This window comes from Doryrhamphus excisus, chromosome 20, assembly GCF_030265055.1.
Source record: "Doryrhamphus excisus isolate RoL2022-K1 chromosome 20, RoL_Dexc_1.0, whole genome shotgun sequence".
Taxonomy (NCBI): domain Eukaryota; kingdom Metazoa; phylum Chordata; class Actinopteri; order Syngnathiformes; family Syngnathidae; genus Doryrhamphus; species Doryrhamphus excisus.
This window is the reverse complement of record NC_080485.1, coordinates 7,399,574-7,421,942: the sequence shown is the minus strand read 5'-3', so window position 1 is coordinate 7,421,942 and position 22,369 is coordinate 7,399,574. Positions and strand designations below refer to the sequence as shown.

Below are 22,369 nucleotides of genomic sequence, written 5' to 3'. Positions count from 1 at the left end.
AGAGATGGCCGAGGGTGGAATTGAACCCTGGTCTCCGAGCTGTGAGGTCTGCGCGCTAACCACTCGACCGCCGTGCCACCCAAGAACATATTAATTCATTCATTTTCTACCGCTTTTCCTCACGAGGGTCGCAGGGGGTGCTGGAGCCTATCCCAACTGTCTTCGGGCGTGAGGCGGGGTACACCCTGGACTGGTCGCCAGCCAATCACAGGGCACATATAGACAAACAACCATTCACACTCACATTCATACCTATGGACAATTTGGAGTCCCGGAGAAAACCCACACATGCACGGGGAGAACATGCAAACCCCACACAGAGATGCCCTAACGTGGAATCGAACTAGGGTCTCCTAGCTGTGAGGTCTGTGCACTAACCACTTGTCCACCGTGCAGCCTCTGGAAGAACATATTTTGGATGAATTACACCACATATGGGGAGCCAGCAGGCGCCCTCTTTGTTTCACCCTCCATGACCTCTGACCTAATCAATGTTTTCCTGGATGAAAATCATTCAGCAGTGTGCCAAAATTGTGCAGCAGAATAGAAGTTGTTATACCAAACGTGTGTAATACAGGATTAAAATTATTTCAATTGATTGATGACCATGCTATGTTTTAGATTCAGTAACATGTTGCAGGGTTGTACCTTGATGGTAATAAAGGCAGTGGGCGGGCTTTGCTGGTTGCTCATGAATATGATGAAGGTGGAGGCCGCGTACGGACACTCCCCTCCCGTTGAACTTGTGCAAGGCTGCCTCACTTCTCACCAGCTCTTCAGTCAGCCAGTGCGTCAAGTCACCGCCGCATGGCTTTTGTTTGCGCCAACTTTCCTCACTAACAAGTGGAATCTTGTCTGCCGAGGAGGACGGACACAAGCGAGGAACATTAGCGAGGGAAGAGGATCCGGTGCTCTGCTTGATCGTGACGTCTTTCTGGCGTGTTGTGCATGTTTAAATCGGAGCGCGGTGGTGCCGAGTGTTGTCGGCCAGACGACTAGTTCGAGCAGCGGCCACCTCAGTCCACAGGCATGACTTGGAGACGAGCTGCCGTCTTTGCTGCCTTTTTATTGCTTTTACTCCTAAAGGTGCGTAACTAACTGGGGTGTTACTTTATTGACTGGGGTACATTTGCTCTGGAAAGGTCACGAGGTTCATGCTGCGTTCATGTACTTCGAATGATAACGCACTATGCTAGCATAACATGTATAGTGCAAAAAAGCAAAAATATGTAAAGTGTTGAAAAGTGGTGGTGTAATTCGTTTTTTTTTTTGTTTTTCAACAGGTGTCAGATGGATCGGGACAATTCGAGTTACAAATCTTGTCCATGCACAACGTGAACGGAGAGTTACTGAGTGGCGCGTGCTGCCATGGCACGCGGAGCAGTGCGGACACAAAGTGCACCCGGGATGAGTGTCGTACTTTTTTTAAAGTTTGCCTCAAGGAATACCAGTCCAGGGTTTCTGCCGCCGGGCCGTGCAGTTTCGGAATGGGATCTACGCCTGTCCTCGGAGGGAATACCTTTTCTCTCAGGAGCTCTGTGAGGAATGACAAGGCCAGGATAGTTTTGCCCTTCAGCTTCGCGTGGCCGGTGAGTCGAAAACTCTTCTTGTGGTGGTGGTGGGGGGCTTGGGGGGTATGTCTGTTTACAAGGCAATTCTATGCAATTACCGTCTGTCAATCACTGACATTTCTTCCAAAAAAGTCAAGAAAACACAACAATGTAGTGAAGTATTCCACATTATCTGCACCAATTAACCAGGTGCAAGTATTTTTCTCCATCAGGCCTTGGGCTGTGCTGCTACTTCTTTAAGATGGAGGTGTTAAAATGAAACTGCATCATAAAACACCCATAAATCATCATAATCATCAAGCCCTTTTTTGCCCCCGGTAATAACACGTCAAATAAATGGTGTTTTGTTTTTAAAAATGTATTTGCATTCTTTCATTTGATGTGCACAACCGGTTGTGACTGATGTCCGCTCCACTGATCTTGGGTTTTGTTTGGGGTTTCTTCCCTAGAGGGAGTTTTTCCTTGCCTCCGTCGCAAAGTTCTTGCTCATTCATTCGGTTCTCTTTATTGTGAAAGTGGTTTGCATGTGTAGAAAGCCATTAGATTACTTTGGTTGTGAATTGGTGTTGTATAAATAAAATTAGATTCCACTATTGTTAGAAATAGAGGATCTTTGCTGAAAGATGTCATCAGTAGCTCACAGGTTGAACGTACCTGCAGTTTTTTTTTTCCTTTTTGGAATTGAAGTTTGAAAGTTTTTGCATCCCAAGTTACAAAGTCAGGCAATGCAAACTCTGCCCATGATATGCTGTGACGTTCACTTACTTTCCTAGTCTGGCGTTTTGGCTCCCCTAACAGCATTTCTCAGCAATTGTGTGCAATTTGTAGCTCAAGAACAACATTGGTTTTCCAGTGTCATGTCGAGCCACACCGCGCACCCCCCACCACCACCACCACCACCACCGCCCCCCTGGAAGCTGGTCATGTTCAAAACAGTAAAACCCCAATTCCTGGTTTCCTCAAGTGTCAGCTCTTTTCTCACAGCGCCAAAGCTGGGCCTGTGGGAATGTTGTAGCTTTGTGCGAGATGATTTGCCATGCTGGAGTGCATTTGAATGTTGACTGCACAGACTGACTGGCCCCACAGCTTGGCCCGCAAAACTCTTCCACCCACCCACCCACACACACACACACATACACATACACACACAGTGCCTGATGGGTGAAAGGCCTAGTTGCTCTCTGTGTGTCCAATTACATCAAGACTATTTTTGTCTCAATCGAGGTGGAAGTAGTTATTTTAGCTCATCTCAGGCTAATGAATAATAAGTGGAAGTTATTTCTCTTTGCACATTTTTGTTTCAGCAGCAAGTTATTACTTGGCGGCAGTAAGAGAGACCCTTTGCATGATCTAATAGTCAGTTAAACAATGTTCTCAGTGGGGTTGCATGCCATTTGATATGTCCTGGCGCCTCACACATTTTTTTTTCCTCGATCCTTTCGTCTTACTTTCAGTCCAGTGCCTTAATATGATGATACAAGCCAGAACAAGAGTTGGTTATTTTGTAAAAAATTCCAACTTTCGGGTTCTTGACTTAACTGGCCTCCTTTCAGAACTCTTTGCACTTCAAAATGTCTTATCTGATGTAAAGTACAGTTGTTAGCATGGATAAAAGTGGCTTCTTATAAGTGATGCTCCTTCTATGATAATGCTAAATTGGTTTAGTATTGGGTTGAAATCAGCGAGTGACATCCTTAAGCTATGTTTGGCTGTGTTTTTGTTTTCGTGTTAAAGGTACAGCTTCAATAAATGATGCACTCAATGTTTGAATACATTCATTCATTTTCTACCGCTTTTTCCTCACGAGGGTCGCGGGGGGTGCTGGAGCCTATCCCAGCTGTCTTCGAGCGTGAGGCGGGGTACACCCTGGACTGGTCGCCAGCCAATCACATGGCACATATAGACAAACAACCATTCACACTCACATTCATACCTATGGGCAATTTGGAGTCGTCAATTAACCTAGCATGTTTTTGGAATGTGGGAGGAAACCGGAGTACCCGGAGAAAACCCACGCATGCACGGGGGTCTCCTTGTTTGAATACAGTGATTTTGATAGTAGATGCATATACTATATTGGTGGACCATTAAGGGAAATAAGTCACCCTGTCATCCTTTACTTCTCAGTGTACTTTAACAATTTTCATCCCAAGTATGATATCACTTTGATTTTCATCACTTGATTGGCTGCTGTGGACAGATGGCAGCATGGTCCAATCGGGTTGTTGGGTACCTGGAGTTCATGAAGAAAGGAGGGATGTGTGTGGGGGGGGGGTAGGGGACCCCTCGCTCTCTTCATTTTCTCTGAGAGCTGCATGAAGTTGGCCTCTTGTCTAGGCATGGGCTTTGTTAAAGTCATGCTCGGTTGGACCCCAGGCATTTCATCACTTTAACCTTGCCACCCACAGCAAATGCTGCACTTAATGAGGCTGCACACATGTGCTTAGATCAGGTGGGGCCACAGCCAAGCATGCGGTCGCACGCTCCCGGATGAACATCTTTTAACATGAGTTGCCATCCTGCCCAGTGGTGAATACACCATCCATTTATCCCCGAGTGCGAACCCAGCTATCTGAACCCTCACGCCTGCGGGACAATGGCGTGCCCTTTGTGACTACAGTGAGGATTACAGAGCACAATGGAGGCAGTGCAGCTCTTAATGCCAGTGCGGGGTAAGCAACAGGAAGCAGTTGTAATAGACTCAGCAGTGATGATGTTGGCTCGCAGGCAAACTGGATCCTTGCCTGTGAAGTCTCTCAGCACATTGGCTCCATCATATCAATACAACCTGGAAGTTTTTAATTGGATTAGGACAATTCAGCTGTTTAAATTGGCACATTTGAAGTCACTGGTTTACCAGTAGTTACTCTTGCTTGATGCGGTTGTATGTATTTGTAGTATTATTATTACCTACTAGGAATAAGGAGGTTTTTTTGTGTTATGATTTGACACAGTTTAATTTATATATTCAATAAGATGTTCTGAACTCCTTTTCCAATGTCAGTGTTTAATCGATTATCAGATTATCAATTTATCAGTGATCATCGGCATGCATGAAGCTCAACTTCCCATGTCTGTGTTGTATTTCTTTAGGAGGAAAACTATATAAGACTGAATCCACAGTGCATCTGCTGGTTGCAGACAAGCAGGAATATTTTGATTTCTTAATGCAAAAACAAATCATCCTTCTCTCTATTAGTGCTCTAATATTATAATGCTGATAATTAGCCCGCAATTTTCTGCCGTATCACAATGTCTTCTCAGTCCTGTTTTGGCATCGCAGTGATTGATGAGCGCACTTGAGATCTGGGACCAGTCGTCCTGTCAATAGTCGGCTCAACCTTGAGGGCGACCACCTCTGGCAGCTGGAGCGGGGTGGAGGGGTGTAATGGTATGTTTGTTTTGTATAGGCGGCTCTGATGTGGCGTTAAAGTGCAAATGACTCAAGTAAGAGTGAGATCTTTCTTTAACGGGGCTGTTTTAAAGTGGTGCTTGTGGTGTTGCGATAGTTACATAATGGCTGCATTACGGAGTGGCTTTAAGCTGCACGAAAACATGCGTTGAAAACACGTTTAATTGCGCTCAGCTGTTTTTGTTTCCCTGTGAGCCCACCGACCCTCAGAGAGGAGCAAGGGCCACGCTGCCTGTTTTGGGTTGTTTAGTTTATATGGCTTTCGTTCCCTCTTCTGCGTTCATGGCTTGATCACCTTTTGGAGTCCCTTTGTTGTGTTTTTATTTTAGTTGGCACAAGGTGAGATTCTTTTGCTGGGGTGAGGTCCTCATCCCAGTCGACATACCTTAACAGGATATTTAATAAGCTGCTGATTGTACAAAAGCCTTCCTCTCAAGTCCTTGTGGTGATGAAAATCTCTGTGCAAACGAAACATTCCTTCCTGCCAAGCCATCAATGCCATCGTCAGCTTTGCGGGTCATTATCAGAGTTCCCTTCTCACGATTGAGCCTGAATGGCAAACAGGGTGTGTTGCTCAGCGGCGTCTGTCATTGGTCGGACCTTTAGGTTGATGCTCCCGAAGTGATTGACTCAGGAAAACTGATAAAGGAGGTCAACATGTCTTTAACGTTACTGTTTACATATCCCCCTCAAGCAGGACTAGTCTAATCTGTTGTGCCTTGCCTTTATGTGAACCTTTTTGGCTGCAATCATCTTGCTTTTTTATCCAGATAGGCTAGCTCCAAGAGCAGCATGTGTGGAAAATCCCCTTAGTGGTGACCGTAGTGCGTTTTTTTTGTGTGTGATTTGAACCAGTGTGATCTTTGTTGCTTGTCTTGTTGGACAGCGGCTGTTTGGCCAGGAAAAGATAAGGCGCTCACTGCACTTGGGAAGCGTGCACACCGCAGTTCAAAGACTTTAAGCTGGGAGTCAGCCGAGAGAGTCTGGGAAAAGTGAACCTGGCAGTGGCAGACAAGCTGATAACCAGTTATGGAGTGTGATGGAGTGAGGGCCTGGTTGCTATCTTCCAGTCTAAGTGTTTATTTGGCTTGGAACCACATTAATTGCAATGCTACTTAAGATTAAGCTGCTGCTGACATGGTTCACATTGAACTTGTCCAAAGTATAATAAAAAGTATGTAGAACCAACATTTTTTTTCAGGTTTTTGGTAAAAACGGAAAAAATAGATGCCTTATGGAATAATCAACAGAATATATAGATCTTAGTATATGGTATTAAAACCTTTTACACTTCACATCCTTCAGAAAAATTGAAGGATACGATACAGCAAACAAGCAAACTATATTTTGGGAATAAACATCATGTAACTCAAAATTTTGGGGTACATTTTCATAATACATAGATGACGTAAAGCTAGAGAAATGTTCAATTACAAGTTTAGGATCATGCTGGTGGGTCCTGTTTTCCTTCCATTCCCTGTCATTAATAAAGGTACCTGGTGCCAGCATATCCCAACCACGCCCTTTATGTTGGATTGTATAAAAGTTATGTGACGCAGCAGTATGTGAGGTGTGTCCAAACCAAGCAATTAGGTGAGCACCCAAGGATCATTTTGTGGGTTTGTTTTGTTTGTACCGGCACCTTGAAGACTTTTTTTTTTTGTTTCTCTTTTATGATTTGGAATATCACGTAAAAGTGGTGTAAGCTGATTGAGGCGCAGCTCCCTCGCCTCCGTGTTCAGGCAAGTCTTAAGGCGTGCAAGAGAAGGGTGTGTTCGGCCTTAAAAAGGAATTTGCCAATAACACATTACACCGTGCGCACCATGACGACAAGCCGCCTCCATCATACGTTTATTTATTTATTTTTTTAAAGCCAAAGTAGGAACTTTCACTGTGGGGTGCAGGTTGAACACCCTTGGGGGAGGAATTGGGTTTGGCCACTATTGTGTGTTCAGTAACTTGATACTCCTTTCAGAACTCAATTTAAGGTGAACTGCAGAAAATCCAAGTCATCCTTGGCTTGTCATAGCAGTCTGAGCTACGTCAATTGATGTTGCAATAATGACTAATGGTAATATTTATGGGATGTGGGGTCATCTTCATGATGTGTGTGTTGATTTGAGTTCTCCTTTTTCAAAGGAGCACATTCACATTGACACTGATTTAGAAAAACAGGCCAAGTTGGGTCACATTTACTGTCAAATATCTGAAAAAGCTTAACAATTGTGTGCAAAAAGGATATACGTATTTAGGAAGTTTGATTCTTGAAGTCTCTCGTAAGGATGGATGTATGAACTTAATTTATCTGATTCTAGGGAAGATTGATTGACATCTTTAAGAGGTGGTATTGTTTCAAATTAACACTGGAGGCAAGCTGGATGAAGTGTCAAGTGCCCAAGGACACAACAGCAGTGACTGGGTGGAGCAAACCACTAACCTGGTTTCTGGATGACTTGTTCTACCTCCTTAACCACTGCTGGCCCAAAAAACCAAAAAATACAAAATAGAATTTAGCAGCTAGCATTTACTGTACTACCAATAGCGGTTTCAAACATTCGACAGATTGTACAAGTCTAAAGAAGAGCATGATGTCAGGTATGGGAAGTCGAGCTACAGACCTCCACTTTCGTTCTACTCTGTACGTCACTGGCATGGGAATACAAGTCCAGAACATTTACAGGTTGTCCATCATATAAATACTTTCAAAATTGATTATTATTATTCGACTTTTTATTGCAAAATTAACACATTCCCATTTAAATGACAGACATTTACTCTTTCACTGAATCGAGGCAGAAAGTTGTAGTCCAGCAGGCTGGAGTGCAATCTATAAGTGGGAACACATGAGGGGAACACCAAAGTAACAACACTGTTAAATGTTAGAACGGGGAGGGGTGTTGTAGTGGACCCTTGTTCCTATTAATGTAACTGCCTGCTGGGCGGCAGTATTTGCTGATTAGGTCTTGCATTCCCACTGTTACACATTCTGTGTGTGTGTGTGTGTGTGTGTGTTGTGCTTGCAGCCAAGTTGTGAGTCAGAGTCTGCCATGCATGCTGATGATGAGTGCTGTGTTTCAAATAATAGGCGCTGTGATTGCAGGGAGACGCTGGCACACGATGAGACAAATGTCTGCTGGAGAGATGGAAAGTTTAATGACTGACAAAACGGAGTATAGACGAAAAAAAAAAAAAGGTGCAGGGTTATGTGACTCATTGCCACGCTCTCTCTTGACGGCCATTATGGGGTTTTCCTCAGAGCAGGTGTGTTGGCCATGAGGTCACTGTAACGGCGGCCAGTGTCTCCAAGAAGGATTGCCGGGGTGAAGGTGTGAGAATGAAGCACGTGTCTTGTTGATGTGTGAGCACTGGAAGCGGATGCCACTTTGTTGTGCGCGCTTGCAGGCATGTTGGTGGGCTCCCTTGTGACTCTGGCGAAGGGCGGTGTGAATGTGTAAGCTGATATCAGTGCAAGTGCTACTGACCCTGAATCAGTCCTTGTGCGTTGGGAGTGCAGACAAGCCATGCCAGAATGCAGCTTTATGTTTCTCCTATTCATTCTTATATCATGCTCATTATAATTATTTTTTGTGATGCTCATCCTAAAAAAAATTAAAAAAAGGTGTGGGTGGTTCCCAGCCTCCATAGTGCTGTGCTTCAAATTAGCATGAAATTGCAAATCTCTTGTACGCAAAACAGACCTGCTTTCTCAGAACTGTGGAAGTCATCCGCTGACGTCTCTGGCCACATTTTGTAAACATGTGGAAAACTCTATTTGGGGGGGTGGGGGGGTAGAAAACGGTTTTCAAAAGCGAGCAAGGTTTCTGTGGCTGAGATGAAGACATGTTTTTGGCATGGCGGCCCGTATTATCCCTCATTGTGTACTTTTGATTTTATTATGACTTGTTGAAGTCATTACTCAGGAGTCAGTGCCGTGTCATCCGGCTGGGTCGTGGTGGTGGGGCTGTGGACACGCCTCCTCCTGCGGGGGTGTCTGCTCATCTGTCCTGCCGTTTGTCTGCGTATGTCTGGTGGTTACTATGGTGATTTGTTTATTCACTCAATGTTTTAATAAACAAATTAAAGCTTCAGTATGTCAAAACTGTATAGATGTTTTTTTTTTTTTGTAAAATGTCTAACAATCTCCGTTTGTCTTGTCTTCTTCAGAGATCCTACACTTTGATAGTGGAAGCTTTGGACTTCAACAATGAAACCAGTGGTGAGTGAAAGACGTCGCACGCCCTTCCCCTACCCTCCTTTTCCTCCTTTTTGTCTCTTGTCCTTCACAACAGCATCTGCAAGGTCAGGAAAGGAAGTTCATTTTTCCTGAGGCCCCCCCCCATCTACCCACTTTCCACAAGGTCTCCTGGGCGAGTGTGCGTCTTGAAAGAAAAAGTGTGTTGACAGGTGGCTTATAAGGAGCGGGACACAGGAAAGCCAGGGGGAAGAAGGAGAAGGAGAAATGAGGGCTGGTGGTGGTGGGGGGGTTACAAACAGAGAGTAGGAAGCGTGCAGGCGGCGTCCATCACATGAAGTCACAATGTTTTCATTCTGCCCGGATGAGTGATGGCAGGTGCTGCCCGCCAGGGTCGGGGTCGTGCAGTCTCACTGTCACCGGGACGTGAAGTGCAGAGTTCATCGTGACCCGCTTCTGCAACAACAGAAAGGGGGTGGTGGGCTGGTTTGTTGATGTACAGTATATTTATTACCTGTGCCAGGTGGGCCTCTGATGCCCTGCTTTGTCTTTAATACTCCGATGGTTGGCGATGGCATGCTTGTTGAGGCTATGCTTGTTTTTTATATATATGGGGTCAACAAGGTTTCAGTCTTTTCCGCCATATTTGGCGCTTCACAGAAAGCTATTAAGGCACTCGCGTGAAGAGCCCCCGGAACGTACGCTCAATGTTGGTGGAGCCCCTATGCAAAGAGGCGGCTTTCTTGCAGTCAGCCTCGAAAGAGCATTCGACTCCTTTTGCTACCTCAAAAGCCCCTTTTTAAAATAGATTTCATTGAAGTATGTAGTTGGCGGGAGTGTGACCTCTTCAAAGTTTGTCTATTTTACACTCGGCCTCGAGCGAGGCAACACTTAGCAGGGACGTGCTACCCTCAAGACTGCAGCCCCGCTGCCCACTAGAGAAATGCCACATAGCTGAGACGCTAGATTCCAGGCCGCCGTGAAATGTTACCGGTCACTGTGATTCCAGTAAGCACCCCAAACGCACCACAGCATGGTAAATAAATGACAGTGTTGGCTTCTATTGCATCATACTACACAGAGGGGCGACTAACCCTGCGGTCAGCACCCGATGCTTGTGTGAGCACAGTAAATAACGGCCATGACACATTTTTCATTCTCCCCCAGGTGAAAGATTCTCAAGTATTGAATGTGTGTGTTGGTGTGTGCGTCCTGTATGTGGTAGCTTCTGTGTTGAGCTCCAGTTTAGTGTTTGCCGTGTGTGTGTGTGTGTGTGTGTGTGGAGCCAGGTCCAGTAGCCCAGGTTAGTCCTTGTCCTCTTGACAGAGCCCTGACCCCCCTCGTGTTTGAACAAAAAGTCTGTGTGTGGTATCGGTGCAAGTGTTGTAAACAACATAGTCAGACACTGGAAAAAAAGGTTGACTTGAAACCGAATGTGAGCCGGGGAAGAAAGTGCTGATGGCACACTGGCCCCGGCACTGAAAGTGGTGTTGGTGTCTTCACACTATAATTTATGGTGGCCGCGGTTCTGTCCTGGACCGAGCAGATGCAAAGGGCACCGTCAAGCTGTAAACTTGAGTTAGAAACCAACTTGGGAGGGTGTGAGAGGGGTAAAGGGCAGTTAAAAGTGCTTATTAAAAACAGACTATTTTTCCCTGCAACTGCTTTTTCTCCTCCAAGTGAGTAAGTTTCTTTGATTACATATAATCAGCTATCTTGTGCGATTTGTGCCATTTTGTTTTTTGGTTGGGTACTGCATGATCACGTTGCACGCTTTTAAAAATGCACCATGCATTCCCTTTCACACATACTCCTTGGGTCCTCATAACAGTCTCGCAGACGGTACTGATGAGGTCCCTTGTTTGTGTTCCAGGTGCAGACGGGAAACTGATAGAGAAATCCTCACTCTCCCGCATGATCAGCCCAAGCCCGCACTGGCAGAAGCTGACTCACAACGGCCCTGTGGCTCAGTTCGAGTACGAGATCCGGGTCAGCTGCGACGAGCACTACTATGGCTTCGGCTGCAACAAATTCTGTCGGCCCAGGGATGAGTTCTTCGGGCATTACACGTGTGACTACAATGGGAACAAGACGTGTCTAGAAGGGTGGTCCGGACCAGAATGCAACACAGGTGAGAAGCCCTGAAAGGGACCGTCTGGACCACTTAGTGACATCACTGGAAAATATGTGGAGGAGCTGAATTCTTCTTCTTCTATGAAACTGCAGACTGCAGAGTGTGATTCATGCTGATGCATGGCTGCTTGGTCATTGCTACTGAATGGATTACTTTGTTGATTTAAACGCTTCACTCGCCACCTTTTTTATTTCCTTTTAAATGCTTTCATCAATATGACAGAATAAGCATGCATCCTAATTTTCTACTTGGATGCGGTTATGTGAATCATCTCATAATCATACTGACGTGTCTTTTGTGCTGACAGACATTTATTCAGCGTGATTATGATTAAAACGATTTCTCCCATACAGCTATATGCCGGCAAGGCTGCAGTACGGAACACGGATCATGTCAGGAGCCAGGTGGATGCACGTAAGTGATGATGCAGATTTTTATTTTTGTACTGCACTGAAACACTATAATCATTTTTGTAATGTTTTTGTTCACTTCACTCGTGCCAGAAATACACACATGAACAGACCTCAGGTTACGTCACAACATTAGTTATGGGATCCAATACAAAACCGGTATAAACCGATGACAAAATTGTAAATTTGTTCATATAATTGTGGCTGTCTTTCTCAGGCTCTCTACACCTAATCTTGTGACTGATTTTTTTTTCGTGTAAGGGTGATGGTGTTGTTGGGAGATGATGTGGTTTGCATAAGGACACCTTGACAGTGAATTTTGTTATTCACTAATGCAGGGGTCTCAAACTCAATTTACTTGGGGGCCACTGGAGCTAGTGTCTGGGTGAGACTGGGCCGCATCAGGTTTTTTAAAAAAAAAAGCAAAACACATTTATTAAAAACAGAAAAATAAATAAACTTTGCTTTGGTTCCGATTTTCTACAAGAAAAGCTCTGATAAAACATTCCACTGTTCTCAAATATCTTAATTTTTATTTTTCTACACAAAATAAGATCAAGAATAAAGAAAATCAATCAATCAGTAATAAATAAATATAATAATAATAAAACAGCAAATAATTAAAAATTAAGAAACCACATATAGTTGGTGGGTAGACAAATTATTTTTTCAGATTAAAATGAACAAAGCATTATTAGAGCCCTGTAGACATGACAAAACACGACTATAGTCACATTTATACTCTTTTTATTTACAACATATTGCGCAACTGCAGGGTCTTGAGACACATGCTAACTCGCAAGCTAGACAGCTAGCGACCTAAACGGTATCCTCCAAGTTATTTCCGTTAAACTTAAAAAGCCAAAAACTTACCACTTCCACACGGATAGGGAGGATAACTATTAACAGTTATTTAACCTTTAACATGAACATGAATCAAACGTAATATTTTTTTCTGGGTACATGATACCATACAGCATCCATATCAAACTTGCGCGGGCCGCACTAACATTAAACTTTCATATCAAGGCGGGGGCCTAAACTAGCGTCCTGTGGGCCACGTGTTTGAGACCCCTGCACTAGTGCATCAGTTGGGTCCTTTTTTTCCCTTTTTATGAGCTTTTATTCAAGCTCTTGTAGATCTAAATGTGGAAAACCCTGTCTGAGGAAGAACAGGATCCACTGCTAAGAAACCCAAATGTTTTCCCCCTAATGAGGCCGACGCTATCAGTGGAATCATGTGCAACACATTCAGGGTGGGCCTTTTTAAAAAATGTGTATTGTTTGTGCAGCTAATGGCTTCCTAATGCTGTTGATGCACACAGCCAGAGGAAGAGCCAGGCACAGATGGGTATCGGTGCAAGGGCATTGTGTGCATCATCCTGGAGGAGGGCCCCCGACCCCCACAGTTTTAGACATGAGTTGCTTTCTTAGTTTCTTAGGCTTGGTTCATTTTCTTCTGCACAAGCATTGTTGTTTTTCCCCAAGCTTTTGAACTCATCGGGTTTCTTGTAAGTGCTTGTGTAGCCACTGGCAGAACAAGAGGTTGAAAAGATTTTGCTTCGCAGGTGTGGCTGTGTTTGGGTCTGCCTTGCTCGTTTTCCCAGCATGTATCAACCCTGCCTTGAGGCGAGGGCAGCCCCTACTACTAATGACACTGTGGGAATCTTGTGTAGTCAAAAATGGATTGATGTGTACAACAGTGTATCTGCAAATTTCTGGTTCGCAAAGCATTATCTGTACACGGTAAGAGGTTTGTTTTGTGTCGGAGTTCTTCACATTCCCCAGTAATTTAGCTGCGTAATAATTAAATGATTTGGGAGCCTACTAGGGAATCCTCTGCCGCTACTCGATGAGAGGGGATTAGCACACTTAAGAACAGCCACCTTAATCACAGAGTGAGGTTTACTTAACCACAGGTTTATTTTTACAGTCCATGTCCATAACTGGGGGCTAATCAGTGCACGGCTATCCCAGAGGGGACGCACTAAAAGTTTCCTGTTGCTGCAGCAGCCCGTCGCCACTCAGCCACCTTTTTAAAGAGCATACTTATCAGCCAGGTTTATTATGGCGTGCAGGAAGAAAAGAGTGCTATGTGTAATTATGGACCTGGACATGTCAGCGGTCAGCAAGGAGAACTCTCCTCCATGGCCCCGAGGTGCAAGCCTAACTCCTGACTCATGGGAACCAGGACCACAAAGGGCTCATGGGGATCAACGCTGGTCTCTGCTGCTTCTGCCAAGCCACAAGCACACTGTTGCTCAGGAGGGTGTCTGCTCCGATGCTAATGTTAGCCACGGCCAAGGTCCTTTTAGAAGTGGAATGTAGTATTTGGGCCCAAGCATTGTTGCGAAGCAAAGTTGTTGCATAAGCGGCATGCGATTTTAAGCTGCATGTGTGGCCTCTTAAAATGCAGCAGTCAGGACAAGAATACTGCCTCTTTTGTTTACTGTGTCGTTAAATCCAGATTATTGAGCAACTTGGAATAAACAAAAGATTTAAACTATAATTATAGACCGTGTTGGGATCTTTTCCTAACTTTGGCTGATGGCATGTCTCCGTGTGTGTTTTCCTGCAGGTGTTTGTATGGCTGGCAGGGCCAGTACTGCGACAAGTGTATCCCCCACCCCGGCTGCGTACACGGCACCTGTGTGGAACCCTGGCAGTGCCTATGCGACACCAACTGGGGTGGCCATCTTTGCGACAAAGGTTCATACTTCCGCCGAATGTCACTCTTCAGATGAATCTTTTGTTGTGGCAAAACTAAACCTTCCCTCCTGTTCTCAGATCTGAACTACTGCGGCACACACCAGCCGTGCCTGAACGGAGGGACGTGCATCAACACTGGACCGGACAAGTACCAGTGTTCGTGCACCGAGGGTTACTCCGGAGCTAACTGTGAGAGAGGTCAGTGCCACAAGATTACTGCTGAGTGGGAGCCATAATCAGAAACAGCGCTCAGACGGTGGGAAAGTGTTGTATAACATCTAAACACGGTTTAGTGGCGGGATGTGAAGCTTAAAGGACACACTGGTCAAACATTAGGTACACCTGATGAGAGATGGCAGAATATGAAGATAATAATGCTGACTTTTAACTGACACTGTTATTCCTGTTACATCGGTCGAAGTGCACCGCGGAGTGTCTTTATATTTTGTTAGTAGTTTCCAAGAAATATGACGTGTCACAGTATGGTGCAATGTGGTTCTGCACCACTGGCGCTCCAACCACAAAAATAAACACGATACTATTAATGAATACTGCTGAGTGTCAATCAGAATTGACTGTATCTTCGATTATTTTTTCTACTCCACATAGATTGTACCTCCCCTAGTGAAGGAATCTGTCTTGCACCCCTCATAAGAACATTGCCGTCACGCCAAGACTGAATTCTACTACAAGTTTTAAAGAGGCTTAAAACTTTCATAATACTTCTCATATTGGCGCAGCATTGAAGTGCCGTTGCTTGTTAAATGTGTTTACTGACATGTTTGGCTAACAAAAAGAACCAATACAAGCTAAGCTGTGACGTTTAAAGTGACACTCAAATGGGCGCAGACCTCCGCCAAATTAGTCACCCCCCAGTTTGTGCATCAGCGTAGATCCTGAATACTGTATTGAGATTTGGCATTAAGATCAGTGACTGACAAATTGTGGAAAATGTTACCACCACCAACCCCCCATCGGAGGTAATAGGTGATTTGATCTCCTGTGGAGGTCAGAGGTTACCTTGCATTTGCAATCAGGTAACCACGGTAATCCTCTCCGCCACAAGCGGACCCCCAAGTCAATTTTGATGCCCTAATGCTAATGTTCAGCTGCTGTAAACACTTAACCATGGAGATGATGGTTCTTTGCCCATTAAAATGTGCGCCTCGCAGGGTGCTGACAGCTTAACTGCAGAGATGTCAGGAAACCACGGCCCTCCGTAACAGGAGGTGTGCAGTGGAGGTGGGGGCGCGACATCAACATGTCAGAGCAGAGAGAACGTCCTCTAACTCACAACCCCCCCCTCCAGCCCATTCCATGAAAGCGAATCATTCATTTGGGATTAATTTAAGGACTCGCTCATCCTAAAACTTCCTCCATCCCTCCCCGTTGGCTCACCTGTCACTCTTGGTGCCTCTCGGAAAGAGATTGGCGGGCGCAAGAGGGAAGTCACGGTGCGTTGGTCAGCTCAACTTAGCATGAAAGATGATTTCCTGGTGGGGCGGCCTGTCAGGTGGGTAATGAGAGAGAGGGATCTGAGGCGGGACTTTGGTGATGAGTGAATGTGCTTTTGACAGAGGAGCCTCTGGAAGGAATGGTAATACTTTCCACACCTTCATGTTGTTTTGTTTTGGCCACCAAAGAAGCCTTAATTACTTAAAAAGGTAACTTCAATTGAGGGTGGGGTGGAATGAGGTGTGCGCTTGAGTGTGTAACCTGCTCTTTTGCTTTTTTTTTTAATTTTTTTTTATTTTTTTTATTTAGCCGAACATGCCTGCTTGTCAAATCCCTGCTCAAATGGAGGAAGCTGCTCAGAAACCAACCAAGGCTATGAATGTCAGTGTGCGCCAGGCTGGAGCGGCCCATCCTGCAATCTCAGTGAGTAAGACTTTGACTTCCACATTTAAAATACAATACTAATAAATGTATGGATAAAAGTATTGGGGCACCAAGTCAGTTTTATTTCTATTTGGTTAATTGGCCACAGACCCGACCGTGATAAGTGAATTTCCATGATGTACAAACAGGAACAGAATATTTTCTTTAATTAATAATTATTTTGGGCGGCGCGGCGGTCTAGTGGTTAGCGCGCAGACCTCACAGCTAGGAGACCAGGGTTCAATCCCACCCTCGGCCATCTCTGTGTGGAGTTTGCATGTTCTCCCCGTGCATGCGTGGGTTTTCTCCGGTTTCCTCCCACATTCCAAAAACATGCTAGGTTAATTGGTGACTCCAAATTGTCCATAGGTATGAATGTGAGTGTGAATGGTTATTTGTCTATATGTGCCCTGTGATTGGCTGGCGACCAGTCCAGGGTGTACCCCGAAGACAGCTGGGATAGGCTCCGGCACCCCCCGCGACCCTTGTGAGGAGAAAGCGGTAGAAAATGAATGAATGAATAATTATTTTTGGAAAAAAACATAAAAAAGACATCGTGAAGGATGACGGGCATGGAAAAACGTATTTGGTATTTGATGGGGTTGAGGTCATGGCTCTTAGGTTCTTCCATCTCAATCTTGCCCAACCCTGGTTGATTGATTGATGTTTCCACTGTTGTCCAAATAATCCATCCTATATAATTGATTGAACTGCTCCCATACAGACATAGACGACTGCTCTCCAAACCCTTGTAATCATGGAGGAACCTGCCAAGATCTGGTCAACAGCTACAAGTGTCTCTGTCCCACACAGTGGACCGGGAAGACATGTTTAATTGGTGAGCACCCCCCCCCATCCTGCGCCACTACATAGCTGTCAACTGCACATGCACATACCAACCGACCCCCCCCTCTCTCGATCCACCCCCCGTCTAGATGCCAATGAATGCGACGCCAGGCCCTGCGTGAATGCCAACTCGTGCCGCAACCTGATTGGCGGCTACTTCTGCGAGTGCATCCCTGGTTGGATGGGGCAGAACTGTGACGTCAGTAAGTAGACAGCTGTCAGCTGCAGCTGTGGATCGAGCCAACGGTCCTGACGTTTTTAAAAATCTTTCTGTTCCTGCCACACTGGCTCAATAAAACGCCTTTAAAATGCTTTTAATACCACAGCAAAACAGAGGGACAAATGCAGCATAAATGAATCTCCGGTATAGCTATCAGCGTCCGTGTCTGTGTGTGGCCCAGGCTGTGGTGGTTTTAAAACAATCCCAGGACTAGTTTTGCTTGGCCACAAAACGGGAATGCTTAACAATCTGCAACGTTATCCAATCTCTCCCTTGCCCTTAAACTCCTACAATATCATGAACTCTTTTTCAGTTCATTCAGTATGCACACAACTCATTTCCCCAATGTTTTTTTTTGTCTTCCTCATGTAGACATAAACGACTGCATGGACCAGTGCCAAAACGGGGGGACCTGCAAGGTACGTGTCAAAACCATTTCCATATTTAATGCTTTGTTTGCAAGCTTGTTATGCATGGTTACTTGTACTAACACATTTAGGACAACAATCCTTGAATGAAATTGTATTTTAAAACTTGTTGTTCTCACACACAGTTATGTCTGTATAAAATACCTTAAAATGTACTTCTGAACCAGTATTGCAGTATTCATGAAGTGTAATGACAGTTGGAGGCTGTAAAAGGTACCGTAAGTGCAAGTTACAGCATGCTCTAAATTAGGAGCCTCACGACCTGACAATCAAAGTACTTTTTTGAGTCTTGGTCATCAGTTGTACGGTGCTTCAAAGTAAAGACTGAGACGGGACTCAATTGTTCTCTCTCTGCTGAGCTAGCAAGTAGAGACCACGCCCACTGCAGGCGTGAGGGTGCGGCATTTGTAATGCTCTGCTAGGAGGCATTTAGGATGAACTATAGTTGGTGAAATGTCAACAGTTATATAACGTCTTAATTGACAATGTTGTTGTTTGGGAACAAATACAAATACATTGTATTGAGCTTGAGTTGACACGACCTTTAAGTGAAGTCACTGGAGTGTGTGAGTGATCAGAAGAAAAGCTCCCCATGTGAGGAGAAGTCGCTTTGACCGAAGACTGAATCCCAATTCTACCCATACCCTTAAAACCTAGCACCAAGGGTTTTCTGTAGACCTTGAATCCAAGATGATGATTTTTTTTTTAGAATTTTTTACAAGGAAAAAAAGACTTCATGTCTCCGGTAGCTGCTGTAGGGTGTACACTGACTGACATTGCACTCAGGGAATTATTGAGGGAAGAAAAGCTCCCCATGTGAGGAGAAGTCGCTTTGACTGAAGACTGAATCCCAATTCTACCCATACCCTTAAAACCTAGCACCAAGGGTTTTCCGTAGACCTTGAATCCAAGATGATGATTTTTTTTTAGAATTTTTTACACAGAAAAAAATACTTTATGTCTCCGGTAGATGCTGGGAATTATTGAAGGAGATATGGATTGCTCCTGTGCCAAACTCCAAGATGTATATTTTTTTATCTGTCAAAGAATGTAATGTATTATAATGAATGTATGTTTTTATTCTCACAGGACTTGGTGAATGGCTATCGCTGCGTTTGTCCCCCCGGCTTTGCCGGCGAGCACTGCGAGAGGGATGTCGACGAGTGCTCGAGCTCGCCGTGTATGAACGGCGGGCGATGTCAGGATGACGTCAATGGCTTCCAATGTCTGTGCCTGGCCGGATTTTCTGGGAATCTCTGCCAGGTGAGACACGGACATCCACTCTTTGGCAGCATCATTCTATTTTTTGGAGGTACCATCCTCTCATCCTGGTTTCTTAAAGAAGGGAATACTTTGTTGAGCATTCCTCAGTGCTAAAGCCCGGCTCCTATGTCTCTGCCTTGTTTTTCTCCCTTTCCTTCATGTAATTTGTGTGTGTGTGTTGTTTCCTGGCACAGCCTGTAGGGAGGATGCTGCGGCTTTTTGCTCTGTTTAGTGTAGCTGAAACTATGTCAGCTATCAGGTTCGCCACTCACACCGTCTATATTCAATACTCTTCCTGCCCTAGCTGGATATCGATTACTGCTCGCCCAACCCGTGTCAGAACGGCGCACCCTGCTTCAACCGGGCCACAGACTACTACTGCGCCTGCCCGGAGGACTACGAGGGCAAGAACTGCTCCCACCTTAAAGACCACTGTCGCACCACTGCATGTAAAGGCAAGTCCTTTTAAAGACTAAATTAAAGGCTTACTCCTCTTTTTCTTTTATGTAATAGGATACTCATTTTTTTATACACGGGAAAAAAAGCAGGTCAAAGCACTTTGGCTGTATTTTTCCCATGAGTGGGATACCTGTTTTTTTAAGTTCCTATGCTCAATTTCTTGGCCAAGGTGTGCACACACCACCCCCACCCTTGGCCCCACCTCCATCTGCTGCGCAAAGCTTTTCCGTTGATTCCCCTCTTGAGTTCCTGAAAACCTGGCAAAGCTACATTCTACTGTGTGTGTGTGTGTGTGTTCCTGGGAATGACTTTGACGGCGACCACGTATTTTTCCTTCTCAGTGAATCTGCACTTTTTGTGTGAATGTGTGTGCGTGTAATTGAGTGAGGGGACCAACCACAGAGTCAATATACCAGACGGTGAGATTCTTTCTGTTCTTGGCAAGGATAAAGTGATTACAGGGGGGAGCGCGTTCGGCTCGCTCTCCTAACCTGATCAGACAAGGGGAAAGGGATTGGATTTGAGTGCAGAGTAGTCTGCATCATTCTCAAATTGCTTATGATAGCATAACGAACTACTGGTACATCTTATTCCTATGAAGTGGCCTTTCTTGTGAAGTACAATTAATCAAAGTGGGGAAAAATGACAACAATTAACATTTTGTGGACATAAGTATTGGGACACCTGGCTGGGACTTTTCAGGGAGTGTTGAATTTGTCTAAGGGACTTTTTTCCATCTTCAAGGTTGGTTGGTCTGTTGGGTCGTTATCCATGCTTGAATGATTGGCGTCAGTTGTTCGGCTTTTAACACCAAGTGCCCCGCCTCCCCTCTCTGTGCAGTGATTGACAGCTGCACGGTTGCAGTGGCATCCAACAGCACACCGGGAGGAGAGCGCTACATTTCGTCCAACGTGTGCGGACCTCACGGCCGGTGTCGGAGCCAAGCTGGTGGCCAGTTCAGTTGTGAATGTCAGGAAGGCTTCAGAGGGACCTACTGCCATGAGAGTAAGGAGGCCTACTGCAAATGAAACCATGATTAGCATCATTTTTTCCCATAAGAAATAATGTAAATTCAATTAATCTGTTTCAGAAAGCTAAAACTGTCAATACAAAACACATTTTTATAATTTTACATGCAGAAAACAATTCTAAATGTGTATAAATGATGAATGAATGAATACATTTTTACTTTACTGAAGATGTTACTGTTCCCAATGTGGCCTCCTATCTATCTTCAACACCACCTTCCTGTTTTGCCATGAGTTATTTATTGAATTCAATGGTGTCGAAGAGGGGGAAGATGTTGATCTCGATGCCACATTGTTTCTTAGGGAGCAATCACGTCTTCAATGAAGATAAATGTATGTATATGCATTTAGAACTGTTTTATACATGGAGAACTATAATTGAATTTTATAATTAACATTTTAAGCCAATTACTGATGACATCCCAGATGCACGACATAGCCGACTTCTTGTTTCGGTTTCTATTTGGTTACCAACGGTCAGACTCCTTATTGTATGTTTACCGGGAAATCTACACAAACCGAGGCAACATTTTAATGTTGACCAAAAAAACACACTAAGCAATATAATAAAGTGTCAATGACTGATGTTAAAACTGTCTTTTTTTAATGATCAGATATCAATGACTGTGAGAGCAGCCCGTGCCGCAATGGTGGCACCTGCATCGACAAAGTCAGCGTGTACCAGTGCATCTGCGCCGATGGCTGGGAGGGTGACCATTGTGAGATCAGTGAGTAGAACGACACGTCTCCCTGATCTATGTTGTACCTATAAAGCACATGTAACGACGCACACGATGTGCTGTGCATTAATCCCTCCGTTATCCCACGCCCACTACCAGACATTGACGACTGCAGCACCAACCCCTGCCATAATGGTGGGACCTGTCGGGACCTGGTGACTGATTTCTTCTGCGAGTGCAAGAATGGCTGGAAGGGGAAAACATGCCACTCCCGTAAGAGCCTGCACACATTTTGTCTTTTTTTTTTTCTCTCTCTTCATAGTCATGTAGTCTGCCTGTGCAAGCATGTGGTATGTGCTGATGGCTGCATAATTGCTCAAGCTACAATCAAATGTTTCTAAAGTGGATTCATGTTTTGTTTTAACACTTTTCTCCAGGTGAAAGTCAGTGCGACGAAGCCACATGCAACAACGGAGGCACCTGCCATGATGAGGGCAACACTTTTCAGTGCAAGTGCTCACCAGGGTGGGAAGGGACAACGTGCAACATAGGTGAGTCCCACGTGCACAGCAGTCTGGTGGTCCGTCTCCTCTCAGATATTAGTCCGATCCAAACGCAGATTTCAGCCTTTTATTCTGTCAGCGCTCCGTCTCTGCCCATCTCATCCTCCCATGAGTGCTGACAGACACGCGCCTAAATACCCCCATTGCACTGACGCTACTCTTCAATGTTGTGGAATGCAGACGTTCCCCGGAAAACAGAATAATCCAAACCAATTGCAGCAGACTATTTAACATACACAAGCACAGATTGCTGTTCTGATAAGGATCTAAGTGCTCCCAGACATAACTATGTACTTAATTTTTGTTTTCTTCCCCCAGCTAAGAACTCAAGCTGTCTTCCAAACCCCTGTGAGAACGGAGGTACCTGCGTGGTGAAGGGGGAGTCGTTCACCTGCGTCTGTAAGGAGGGCTGGGAAGGTCCCACGTGCACCCAAAGTAAGCGACATGCATGTTAAAGCAATCGTAATACAGTTTGCTCTGAATTATTATTATTTATTTATTTTTTTAAAGCAAAAAATATAAAAACTCCACTTCCGGCTAGCATGTGTTAGCAATCGTGGCTTAAAGGAGCATTTT

The 22,369-nt window shown here is 44.8% G+C and overlaps 1 protein-coding gene across 1 annotated transcript in view; it reads left to right on the top strand.

The window, feature by feature from the left end:
- The first annotated feature begins 738 nt into the window (after positions 1-738).
- Positions 739-22,369, top strand: part of jag1b (jagged canonical Notch ligand 1b) — a 31,147-nt gene continuing 9,516 nt past the window's right edge. Inside the window, exons 1-18 of the mRNA XM_058058512.1 lie at positions 739-1,086; positions 1,284-1,589; positions 9,148-9,199; positions 11,049-11,306; positions 11,663-11,723; positions 14,298-14,428; positions 14,507-14,626; positions 16,193-16,306; positions 17,031-17,144; positions 17,242-17,355; positions 17,745-17,791; positions 18,890-19,063; positions 19,368-19,518; positions 20,363-20,527; positions 21,165-21,278; positions 21,390-21,503; positions 21,668-21,781; positions 22,112-22,228. Of these exons, the coding sequence (XP_057914495.1) occupies positions 1,030-1,086; positions 1,284-1,589; positions 9,148-9,199; positions 11,049-11,306; positions 11,663-11,723; positions 14,298-14,428; positions 14,507-14,626; positions 16,193-16,306; positions 17,031-17,144; positions 17,242-17,355; positions 17,745-17,791; positions 18,890-19,063; positions 19,368-19,518; positions 20,363-20,527; positions 21,165-21,278; positions 21,390-21,503; positions 21,668-21,781; positions 22,112-22,228 (2,323 nt within the window). The 5' untranslated portion in view covers positions 739-1,029. The remainder of the gene's footprint in view (positions 1,087-1,283; positions 1,590-9,147; positions 9,200-11,048; positions 11,307-11,662; positions 11,724-14,297; positions 14,429-14,506; positions 14,627-16,192; positions 16,307-17,030; positions 17,145-17,241; positions 17,356-17,744; positions 17,792-18,889; positions 19,064-19,367; positions 19,519-20,362; positions 20,528-21,164; positions 21,279-21,389; positions 21,504-21,667; positions 21,782-22,111; positions 22,229-22,369) is intronic.